Raw genomic sequence first — 12,682 nt, 5'->3', positions numbered from 1 at the left:
CTATGGAAGTGTGCAACCTGTCCAGTAGGCCAATAATGGATTGTAGTGAAATATAATGAAATAAGATGTGTAACTGAAGTTCAAGATCTTGTGAAATGTAAGATGCATTACAACTGCCTTTCAAAATTCGAGGAGGTACATACAGCCACTTTGAGCTCAGTAAGTGAAAGATATGCGACAAAAGAACAATTAGGTCTGATTCTATAATCAACTCAAGATGGTATACTTAAGGGAGTTAACGTTCTTCAGCAGTTTATCAATGACTACTCTGGAATAGGTAGATAAGCATATATTAATAGCAGCCACGTCACAGGAAAGGATGTGATAAGCGTACTATTCTATACCACTGCTCTCAATAAAAATGCTCTGTGAATGCTCACATAGTTAATACCCAGGTGCAGCGTTAACATATTAGGCCAGCATTTCTCAACCCACGAGTCATGACCCAGAAGTGGGTTGCAAGACTATATGAAAGGATCACAAACTTTAAAAATGGATCAACAAACTTTAAAGATAGATACTCCTTTAAAAAAGTAAAACATGGGAAACCGTGACTTTTCACTTGCAGGCTGGCAAAGTTCCAGTCTGCAAGGGACTGCTTGGGGCTCTCCATGCCCCACACACTGGGGGGCTGGAGCCTGGGGGCAGGGAGGAGCGAGTCAGGAGTGAGGGGTCCTGAGCCAGGACTGGCCACTGATGTTTACAAGTGGGTCCTGGTACAAAAAAATTTGAGAACCACTGTGTTAGGCTATGGCATGGTGGATTTGATTTAAATCATATCAATTTAAATCATGATTTAGATCACTGGTCAGGAAGCCTTGATTTAATCATTGCTTTCTACAAAAAGTGCATTCTTGTTGTCTGATAGCCTTTATTTTAACTTCCTGAAACTCTGCACTTCTAGAAAATGCTAAGGGCTTGACTGTGTGTACACAAACTTGCAGTACAATAATAGGGCCGACAGGTAGGTAATCAGGTCTTATCTCTCATCTCCATATGCTGTCTTTAACAAGGATGTTATCTCTGGAGACAACAAATTCTCCCTATGCCTAAAGAAGGTTGTTTATGTCCAAAAGCTTGCAAAGAACATTTTTTTCTAGCTATTAGTTAGTCTAATAAAATATATCACATCTACCCAAAGAACCTTGTCTGCCTATGATCTCTGGAGACACCAATCCGCAGTTTGAGAACTGAAGCTAAGCATCACAGAGATGCTTAATGGGATCTTTTAGACTGACCACTGAGTCCCATTGAGTAGAGTGGTTTTCTTTAATCTTCACTAATCTATAGAGGGGCCTCTAGGAATCTCATAAAATGGGGCCCCTAATATAGTCCATGGCCTGTTGTGACCTATGTCTAAAACTTCTAAAAAAAAGTTACATGAATGTATTGTCTCAAATAGTATATAATTAGAAGTTATAATCCCTATTCCATGATGATATCTTTGATCTTAAACATATCTTAAATTCAAACCATCTTTATATGTTTATTTTTTTAAAGCATCTTAACCAAAAGAACCCAAAACAAAACAAAAAAATCAGATTAAAATTTAAAAATCTGTTTTAATTGCTGATTTTTATCCGCCCTGAGCTACAGACAAGTTCTGTTCTCAGAGGCACACCAACTCCCTAACTTCGACTAATATGTGAAATTCAGGTGCCAAAACATGGCCCTTGCCACATACAGTGGGAGTCCATGGGTTGTTAGAGGCTGGTGCTGCTCTAATCCAGGGTTAAAAAGCTACAGCTAGCAGTAATTAACAAACAGAACAAGTCTGGTATGCCTCACTACTCCCCACTACAATGAACAGCATTGTAGGATAAAGACAAGGAAGATATGAACAGCCAAATGTTATGAGTTAGCTACCAAGCGTGCAATACAAACCAACTGTGCTGCAGCTTATGGCTCAGGAGACCAGAACTTCCTGAACTAAATTATGGAGACATTCTCTGTTTCTAAATTGAGGGTGAAGGAGAGGATCATTCCCTAGTTGGGCATGCCACCAGAATGGCATGCCACACAGACAGAGGTACACATGGAAGGATCAAGCAGACACTACCCACCATCTAGTTTATCAGAATGTTTGCTCCCTTGGGTAGAAGATTTCAAAACTATCAAGACCTTCGGGGGGGGAATCAAAACCAGTATGAGCTGATAGCCTATCAATGTTTGACAATATCTGTGTTAGTTCATGGTGCTATTTCCATTTTATAATAAATTCTTTATTTGATGTGATATTCTGTATGGCCTGATGGCATGCAAATTTAATACAGGTTTCGTTCTAAGGAAGCCTTCTGCCATAGTTCTGCTAAATATATACAAGAGCCCAAAGCAGAAAGCAACTTTTTAAATGCTACTTCTTTTGCATTAGCAGCACTGAAATAGGGAGTGAACTATGGAGACTGAGCACGTCGCAGCTTATTACTTTTAAATGCCTCAATGTCATTTTCTGATTAAACAATTACCTTGACTGATGTTTGTTCCCAGACAGGGAAGTGAGGGCAACCCCAAGGGAGTGTTCTGCAATAGATCACACACTCTTCATGCTTATATTGGAAAAAACAGAATCTGAAACCCAACCCTGACTCAGCTTTCCAGGCAGTTGATAAAGCAGGAGCTCAGTAGTACTGTGGGACAGAATACTGTCCTGCCAAGTCAACTCACTCCTGAGAAACAGGACATTCACACCTGGGTGACCCTGGGGAGGGCTGAAGAGTGACTCTGCAAGAAACCTGTAGTTCCAAAGGAGAAGAAAGCAATTCCTGCCTGAACTGGGACCAGGGATCTTTTCCCAGAATTGCTTTTGGGCCAGAATTCCTTCCTGTTTTTCAGGCTTCAACTGGCTGAATGGGACACTGCTCTGTCCCAATGAGCTTTTGCTCCAAACTGCTTCGTCTGGAAAGCTGAATCCAGAATGGGAGGTCAGAATTAGAAGATTTCAATTGCCTTAAGGTATACTTTTCAATGTTTTGAAAATCAATGTCTGTACAGAGGCAATTACACAGGTGTAGCTGAGCTGCAGGCACATTTTTGGGGTGAAATAGCTAGACGTAAATTAAAAAAAAAAAAAAAAAATCAGGAGTTTTCAGATATTCTGGGTCACTTTTGAGGCTTTAATTGCTTGTTCTCAAAAAGCAGAGGACAGTTTTGTTTCCAGTTAAGGATTTATTTTACTTTTACCCTGCTCTTCTCTTCCCTGACCTATACACTGGCTAAGGCTGGGTCACTTGCATCTATGAAGTGAAAACAAGTAATACAAAAGGAAAAGGAACTGCCTTTCTAACCCTGCATGTTGGGCAATCTCTGCAAATACTCCTGCAACTTCTGAGCTACTCAGAGCAAACAGTGCCAGTGTAAAGGCTCAGTTCGTGTGAACAAAAAAGCTAAGGGAAACGATTAGTTCTAGCAAAAAAGTGCAAAAGCATGAAAGGACTACTATTTCATAGTCCTTCCATGCTTTTGAACTCTTTCTGGTAGAACTAATTGTTTCCCTTCCCTTTTGTTAAAAAAAAGCGAACAAAATGAGCAGCTACATGCATTTTTTTACACCACCTAGCCTAAATCTTACACAAAGCTGTGTTAGTCTGAAGTCAGGCAGAAGGTGGGGCAAGGTGGCACTTTAGAGACTAACTGGTTCAGAAAGGCATAAGTTTTCATAGACAACTTCATACTTCGGATGCTATGATGAAACAGGCTATTGCCTACAAAGTTTATGCCTCTCAACAAGTTAGTCTCCAAGGTGGCAGCCTGCCCTGCCTTCTGCCGTCTTCAAGACCCATGCCAAATTTGAACAGCATGCATTCTAAAAAGGTAATGCTAGTTTTTAGACTAGAAAAAGGGGAAGATGCTCATGTTCTTATCTAAATAGTAACTTGTTTCTGCATTTAGAACCTCCACTGATAAATACTGCCTGATGATAAGAGCTACAGGCATCAGCTCCTATAGAATATCTTGCATGCAGTCTGCTAGGCATCTGGTTTGCTTCTGCTTAAGACTAGTCCTGCAATCAATCCCATATGAGATTTGCAAATGGGCAATTCAGTCTCCTTCCCACCACAGGAATGAAAAAGGGAAACACTTGCTCCCACAGTCCCTTCAAGAACTGATGCAGTGTGGGGAAACAACTCCTAGTCCAGCTCCCCATGCTTGTGCCAGGTTGGGACCCAATATGTTGCAAAGGTGGCCCTTCAACCCCTATTAATCATCATAGCTTGTTTGTGCCTCCTCCCTAGATTATGTATGTACAGTAAACACTGAAACAAATAGTAGCCCCATGTTCATTAGTTCAGGGCACTACAACTATATGTTAGACCCCTCCCCCACCCAGCACAAATATGCATAACTGTGAGGACAGAGTCACGACAGAAACAGCCTTACCTCAGTGAAGTTGATCTTCTCCCCTGTGAACATTCGCTCCCTAGCATTTTCAATGCCCCGGGACTTGGCCTGAGAAGTATAAAAATAGATTGTTCACTTAAAGATAGTAAGAAGCCATCATGTCCCAAAGGAACAACCTCTGTGCTGCAGCTGGGCCCATTAGCTGCATAAAATACTAAACAGGCTACATCAAAAACATGACTGGCTGACATGATCCATTATTTTGCTGCTTCAGAGTCACTCTCCCATTTGATTGCAGCTGCTTCTGTAGAACAAGGGTTCCCAAAGCATGGCCCATAAATCAAATGCAGCCCATTAGTACTTTTTAAACAGTTAACAGGGGTTCCCAAAGTGTAGCTAGTGTGCCAAATGCATTGTGAGCCTCTGATACAGGCCAGCACCCAAGACTGTCCCTTTGAAATAGCCCACCAGGGACAAGACGTGATCCCCCATGTCAAGTGTTTCTTCACTTGTAGGGGGGAGGGGGTTGTATGTTAGCAATAGTGAATACACAGAGGCTCACAATTTATTTTTCATTAATTTTTTTGTCAGCATCACCAATGCACTAGGCTACCCCCCATTTTTAAGACAGTAGGGTGGGAAAACAAAACTTTACTGTTGGCCTAAATTTCTCCAAATACAGATCTGATGCACTGCAGATGCAAGACTCCCCTCATCTGACACAGGTAGCCAGCAAGGACAGCAAACCTGGGTGCTACACTGAAGTTATTCAGGCAAACCTTTTCCTTTAAAGAGTATGCTCCACCAGAAGTGACAGTCTCAGACTTTCAGATTCTTTAAGCAACAAAGCATAAAGCATTGCTTAAATCAGGGCTGTCCAACTAGTGGCTGCACCTGGTCCACGAGGAGTTAATATGCAGCCCATGGGCTCCCATCTGGCCACCATTTCCTTATCACATCCACTGCTGTCACAGCAGTCAGGATCTCTGGGGCAAGAAACAGAGCCAGAGGGGACCTGGGAAGCTCTCTGCCTCCATGACCACATCAGCAGGGGGCAAGGGGAGACGCACAGTGGTGGCAGAGGCAGGGTTGGGTGGGGTGTGGGCTCATACTGCTTGTGGGGCTTGCCTTTGCACCAGCAGTAGTAGTGCGGGGAGGGGAGGAGAGGGATGGACTTTTGCTACCTGTGCAGCCATAGCAGGATAGGGTAAAGAACAGGGCTGGGGACTTGTGTAGTAGGGGCAGGCTCATGCTGCTCGCACAGCAAGGGGGCGGCATGGGATGGGGAACTGGAAGACTGAAGGATTTACAGCCCCTGGAGCATGCAGCCTGTGAGGTGTGTAGCCCAAGACCTGACTGGTATGATGTGCTGCCTCCAGTTGCTTTGAAGTTGGACAGCCCTGACTCAAGTGAGAGGAGAAATAGCATTAAGGGTATATCACCTGTAATAATTGAGTTCGGCTCTCGTTTTTGAGAATATAAAGGTTTGAATCCATAAAGAAAAAAAGAGAAAGCACTTATGTTGATCTTTAAAAGTACCTGATGGTTCTATTTATGGATAGTTAAATCACAATGGCCCACATAAGAATGGGTAATGCAAGCATGTGGGAACAGAATATCTAGATGTACAGAAGCAACTTTAGGGAAGCGTTCCTGCCGAATTTAACAAAAACACACTCTGCTGGATGCTCTACCTAGAGAAACAGAACAGACAACAGCCATCTTTTACAATGCCTTGCCTCCCTCAGCTTTGTGAGCATTATTGCACATCTCATCAGTATTAACTTATACTTGTTACTCTGTTGCACATCAAATCTTTGCAACAGTGGAAAAGAACCAGGTCCTCTGAGCAGTCTCTCCTATGGAGCATTACACTCTACATTTTTATGGGGTTTATTTTGTTTTTATTAATACTGTGGGTGCTTAAGAAGTTACCAGGTCAATCAGCATCTTCATGACTTCTTCTGTAACAAGGTTCTTTGAATAATCCACCAAGATATCCCCATGATCAGTATTCAGAGTCAAGCTGCCAAAAGAAATGTGGTTTGTTTAATTGTACCTTCCTAAAGAGAGATTACCAGCAGGAAGATTACCCAAATAATTTGGGCCATAGTTCTATAACAGTTATAAGAGTGATTTAAGGGACAGTTTTGCCCACAGGTTTCTCAAGAGGATTTACTAGGCTTTCTACTGGGTAGTTTTAATTTAAGACTATAATTTTCAACAGGGTGAATTACAGCATCCATTTTCTACTTGTAACTGTTTCACACTAGGCAGAAACCTATCAAACATTAATGAAAATAAAAAGGCATATTCAAAGTGAAGCTAGGCTTTTTAACAATTACAACAATATAAAAAAGCAGATCAAATACCCACATTCATCCTCACTCAAAAAAGGTGACCAATACCCTACAACTCCAAGCACAAAAACAATTGGGATGCACACACCACTCAGTATTAATCCCACTTGCAAACTGTGTAATTTAATCCTCACCATCCAGTGGAGCTATCCAAATTGTTTAACTAATCTTTGTTTGGAGGCTATAGTCTGAAGTCTCACAAAATGCACATTTCTAGCATTAGATCTGCCTAAAATACAATATGCAAAATGTGTTTGTTCACATACAGAGTGACCAAAATAACAGCAAATAGCATATTAGTTCTGCGATTTTAGCAGGACAATAGTTAAAGTGGAGTCAGATTACCTAGGACAAAGAGGGAAGGAATAAAGAGTATGGAAAGGAAGGGGGTAAGGAGGACAGGGCTGGGCTTGCTGAATGGCTACATCCACACTACAGATATACTGTGCACTGACTGAAGATCCATCTGTACTATACAACATGGCCCTAGACCTCTTTTGAAGGGTGCCTGAGGTGTGAGGAGATAAGTGCAGGCTCAAGATCCTCCCTGCCTGGCCACTTCCTCTACACCACTGCTTGGTTTCTCTGCAAGGAGCCAGGCACCATAATAGTTTTTGAAATGGGGGGCTGATCATAGTATTATAGTAGCTAGGGCCAGGAGGGAACCTCAACAGATCATCTAGCCTGACTTCCTGCCACAGGCAGGAATGAATGCTGAGTTCACAAGACCCCAGACAGGTGATCGTCCAACCTCCTCTTGAATTTGCCCAAGGTAGAGGCAAGGACCGCTTCCCTGGGAAGTTGGTTCCAGTTTTTGGCCACCCTAACTGTAAAATATTGCCTTCTGATCTCTAAAGTGCCTTCTGATCAGTTCACAAAAGTTATGGAGGAATGCCTCGAATCTAACAAGGAGTGCCTCAAGTCTAAAATGGTTGAGAACTACTGCCTTAGAGTATTTGCTCTACTGCATCTTGCTCCTTGCAGCTATGCTATTACTCGTACCCAACTCAGTTAGCTTCGAGCTAGCTCAGATGACTGCTGGAACTGCTTGCACACATTGACTGAAGTATAGAAATATTCTTACTTAAAAGCTGTACAAAAGCAATGCATGGACAACCCCTTTTAAAGCTTTAAGCAGATGGCAGGGGGATTGGCCTTGATGATCTGTTCAGCTACCTTCCAACCCTACCACCTATGAAACAGATATTTTAATGTAGCAAACAAGTCTTAATCTCTTCATGCAACGGAAGTTTGATCCCACTGTACTGATGAACTATCCACCCTCCCTTACTATATTTTTTTTTTCAGATTAAAAAAAAAAAAAGAAATACGTAGATTGCAACGCAGTAGAAGGTAATCAGTCACAGAGATCATGTTCTACTCCTTTATAGTTCATAGATTCATAGATGTTAGGGTCAGAAGGGACCTCAGTAGATCGAGTCTGACCCCCTGCCCTTGGCAGGAAAGAGCGCTGGGGTCAGACGACCCCAGGTAGGTGCTTGTCCAGTCTCCTCTTGAAGACTCCCAGGGTAGGGGAGAGCTCCATCTCCCTTGGAAGCCCATTCCAGATTCTGGCACCCCTTACTGTGAAGGGCAACACTTATTGTGTGGTGTATTCTTTTAACTTTATTTCCACTGCACAAACTTGGACTCCATGTTTCCACATGCATATTTTATTTATTCATATGAAGGACAAACCAAAGTCATTTGAGATTAATTTTTTATTACTAAAAATTAGTAGCAATTAATGTCAAAGAGTATTCTGTCACCTGAAGGCTGACATCCCAGGCCTACCTTCCACACAAGAGAGCTACATTGGCTACAGTAACACATCCAACTACCACTGTCTCAGGTGATATAGGAAGGGGTACAACGTAAGTCTTACTGCAGACTCCTATGTCCTTTCCTTTAAAAGAAACCCAAAAAAACCCCACAAATCAATGATGTTATACTATACTATTCATCCTGCAATGCGGCATCTAATGGCTCGTGATACCCAGATGGAAACAAGGGCTTGTCACGTAAGGCACATCCACACTTAAGTGATGTAACCCTTTCCAGTGAAGCCATTTACATGGACCTAGGCAGAATATGCCTTTCTACATCATTAAATATAAAAAGCTGTGTCCAACCTTGAATTCACCATTGCTCAGGGATTCCCTGGTGACATGTAATGCTTTTCTTACATTTGCAGCTAGTCTGGAGGCACTTCTGGATTCTCTCTGATGCAGGCCTCACTGCTGTCATTCACATCTTTGCAACTGCAAGTCCAGGTTACTGCAATGCACTCTACTCTGGGTTAGAATAGAAAGCCACTTCAGCCGGTGCAGATTTTAGTGGCCTAGCTGGAGAAGGGCAAGCTGTTTGGAACACATAAAACCCACAGCAGTCCATATGCTACATTAGTGATTTCTACCCTACCCCCCAGAAGCCAGTAGTCTAGAATTCAGGTATCTCCTGGGTTTGGTGTGATAGCCATTCACTTTGGTGCAAGATCCCCCAGAGCAGGCAACAGGTTGTTTTTATTGAACACTCCCATGCTTCTAGAACTAGCTCTGTCACAGCATCAGAGTTAGCTTTTCAGTGTCAGGGTCTCATTAAGTGTCCCTTAATGAAAGGCTTGATCAGATCTCTGAAGTGGGTGAGAACTAGGATATGCAAGTTTTCATATGAAAGTCTTTTTTAGGCCTAACTTTTGTAAGACGCTCTATTAAGGGTGAGGCACTCAGTTGGGTAACCTAGTCTTTGAGGCATTTACTAAATAATACCCAAGACAATTATATTCCGTTTAGAAAAATTCCACCCATTACATTCTGGAGTTTGCCCATTTACCATGCACATGTTAGCAGGCATGTTTACACAGTCACAAATTCATTCTGTGCTCCTCCATTTGAAATCAAAAGCCTCCTTCTGTAACTCTGCAATCATGCAGGCAAATAATTCAGCTGAAATCCCAAACAGTACTAGCTCCAAAGAAGGAAGGTGGGACCTACTTTCAGGCCAGAGTCCATGCACTCTATGCATGTGACACCCTGAAATGGATGTAATGCATCTACTTGAGTGCAGTGCTGGTCATGTGAATGAATCTGACCATGACAGAGTCTATGGCTCACACTCAGTCACACCATGGCAACACTGTTACCATCATCCTGGTGTGTAAAAGTAGAATAGGCTTGTGGTGCTTCACTGTGATGTTCACTAGTGCAGTCCTCTGACAGTGCAGACACCCCCTTACTAGCACAGAGACATTTCTATTAGAATGGAAGAAATGAGCAAAACTCAGCTCTGTGACTATGTTCAAATGGGGCAAAGCAATATTTGCCATTCATTTTATGTTCACACATACTGGTTTATCAGAAAATACTGATAAAGGAACCTAGGGGAGAGCCCTGGGAAGAGAAGGAATTAATGTAGCAAAACGCAGTCATTGGTTATTCATCATTTCAAAGTTAACAAAATTACCTTCAAATCATAACATTGCCAGACACTCATCAACCCCCTTTCCCTTGCACAACCCACTCATGAGGAGCCTTTTATCTTTTGCAGACCTCTCAATCTCTTCGTTACTTCTGTCCCTGTCCCCTCTTGGCCCAACTAGAAGCTATTCCATTCAGTCCCTTAGGACCCTAGCTTCAGTGGCTACCCAATTTTCTTTTTTCTGCTGCAAAACAATCAGAATATTATCTACATCTATCTGATGAAGTGCAGGGCTCCCGCAAGAGAAGGCTGAGAGGTGATCTCGTGGCTGTCTACAAACTAATCAGGGGTTCAGCAGGGAATAGGGGATACTCTGGTTTACCAGGGCACCCCTTGGGGTTACTAGAAACAACGCCCATAAACTGAAGGACAGTAGATTTAGATTGGACACCAGGAAGAAATTCTTTATGGTAAAGTTTGCCAAAATATGAAATGGGTTTCCAAGGAAGGTGGTGCTTTCCCCTACCTTGGAGATGTTCAAAAAGATTAGGCAAGCAGCTGCCTAGGGTTACTTGACTTCAGCACTTTTTCCTGCCCAGGGCAGGGGGTCAGACTCAATGATCTAATAGGTCCCTTCTGACCCTAGAAAAGTCTATGAAATCTTATATAGATATTTTTAAGAGAGACTTCAGTAAAGTGCAGAGTGTTAACTCTGAATGAGAGAGGCAGAGTTAAGTGAGGATCTGAAGGCCTATATTTCCATCAGCGCACAGGGCATCTGCCTGGGAAAAAAAAGCAGCTCCTGTGCCCCATGTGGAAATGCATTGGGGGGGGGGGGCGCAACACTATCTTAAAAAAAAACAAAACCACAAAACCCTCATGCAGCTCGCCAGGGGGAAAGCCACTTGGAGGCAAGGCAGGGCGAGCTGTAATCTGAAAACTGCTCCGGGTCGGATCCGCTGGTCTGAAAGCCTAAAAGCAGAAGCTGCAGAAGCAGAGCCACCCGGAATGGCCCACGCGGCCGCGGCCGCGCACGGAACGTTCGTGCCCTTCCTTCCTTCCGCTCGGAACGCCGTGTCGCAAGGCGGGGCCGGGCCGGGCGGGGCGGGGCGCGTGCGGGCAGGGTGGCGGTGCCGGGCTGCCCGGGCCGGGGTCCGCCTGAGCACGGCGCTCACCATGACGAGGCGCAGGGCCGAGGAGCGCCCGGGCCGTGCTTCCCCGCACGTAGCCTCTCGCAAGGAGGAGTCAAGGGCAAGCGGGCGGAGGAGGCCAGGCCCGGGCGCACGTGCCGCGCTCAGCATCCCCCCACCTCCCCACGGCGCCGCCGGGGCCCGGCGGGGCAGGCAGGTGGCGGGGCCGCCCGCGGGCCTGACCTGAGCTTGTGGAAGCGGTCCTTGTCGGCCTCGAACAGGTGGCGCAGGACGAGCTTGGAGGCGTTTGCCCTGTGCCATTCCAGCAGCTTCTTGAAGCTGGGATCGCCTGACAGAGCCATGGTGCGGCTGTGTGTGCGGGTTCAGAGCTGCGGTGCGGCGAGCGGCGGGCCGAGCTGCCTGGGCGCCGGTACTTTATAGCAGCGAGCGGAGCCGCCCCGCCCCGCCCCGCCCCGCGCGGAGCTCGGCCCCGGGGCGGGCCCAGGCGCAGCGCCGCAGCATTGCCGGTAACGATCCTGCCGGCACGATCACTTCGACCCGTGTAGGATGTGCAGTCAGTGATAGTAAAACTCGTGTTCAAAATGCACGATTATTTTCGAGGCAACTCATTGATGCAGTACATGCAAAACCCAAGTCACGCAGGGAGTCTGAGCTGCTGACTTCGGGGCTCCGTGTCAGGGCTTTCTGACACCTGCTTGCTTGAAAATAAAGAAATGCTTCAACTTTAATGAGCCAGTACTCCCTCCCTCCCTGGGAAGTTACAGTGAGCAATATAAAGTAAAGAGGACAATGACTTATTTCCATGAGTATTCACATATTTTTTCAGTGCACAACAGTTTTTCAGCAAATATGATAATTTTGAGCTTCCAATACAATAATTTCATATTTAAGACCTGACAATGCTGCAGCTCCGCAGGTCACAGCCAAACCCTGCAGGGCCTGCTGCCAGGTTCACACATACCAGACCTCAGGGGCCTTGCCTGGTCCCTGCACCCTTCTCTTGTGTGCTGACGGGGGGGAGCACGCACCTGCTGGTCAGACCTGTCTGGCAGATCACACAGTCAGACCTGCAGCCCCTCAGCACATGCCAGGACTGAGCTCTTGGAGGCTCCACAGTTGCTCGCAGGGGCAGCCATGCCCTTGGCTTGGCTTCCAGCCCTGAGGAGATTTCTTCAGTCTCCCTCAATCCAGCTGCCCACGGGGTAGGATGGGGCAGGGGATTCAGAACAAGGAAGGGCATGTGCGAAAGGGCCCAGGCTTTGTCCCACTCCTGTGTTTCAAGTAGCCTTCCCCTTCCTGCTGAGGAGGGCAAGGACTTCACAGACAGATGAGGTAAAGAGAAACCCAGACTTGGTGACTCACAAGCCCTGAAGGGACCATCTGCATCCAGATGCCTCAGCCATACCTAAAATTCAC

General features: G+C 45.0%; 1 protein-coding gene across 1 annotated transcript in view; it reads right to left on the bottom strand.

Moving 5' to 3' along the window:
- GPI (glucose-6-phosphate isomerase) overlaps positions 1-11,668 on the bottom strand; it is a 28,173-nt gene extending 16,505 nt beyond the window's left edge. Inside the window, exons 1-3 of the mRNA XM_006274314.4 lie at positions 11,489-11,668; positions 6,274-6,364; positions 4,378-4,446 (exon numbers count right to left, since the gene is read on the bottom strand). Of these exons, the coding sequence (XP_006274376.1) occupies positions 4,378-4,446; positions 6,274-6,364; positions 11,489-11,607 (279 nt within the window). The 5' untranslated portion in view covers positions 11,608-11,668. The remainder of the gene's footprint in view (positions 1-4,377; positions 4,447-6,273; positions 6,365-11,488) is intronic.
- Positions 11,669-12,682: the final 1,014 nt, after the last annotated feature.

Source organism: Alligator mississippiensis, chromosome 10, assembly GCF_030867095.1.
Source record: "Alligator mississippiensis isolate rAllMis1 chromosome 10, rAllMis1, whole genome shotgun sequence".
Taxonomy (NCBI): domain Eukaryota; kingdom Metazoa; phylum Chordata; order Crocodylia; family Alligatoridae; genus Alligator; species Alligator mississippiensis.
Note: the sequence above shows the minus strand (reverse complement) of the source record. Positions and strands in the feature narration are given on the sequence as shown.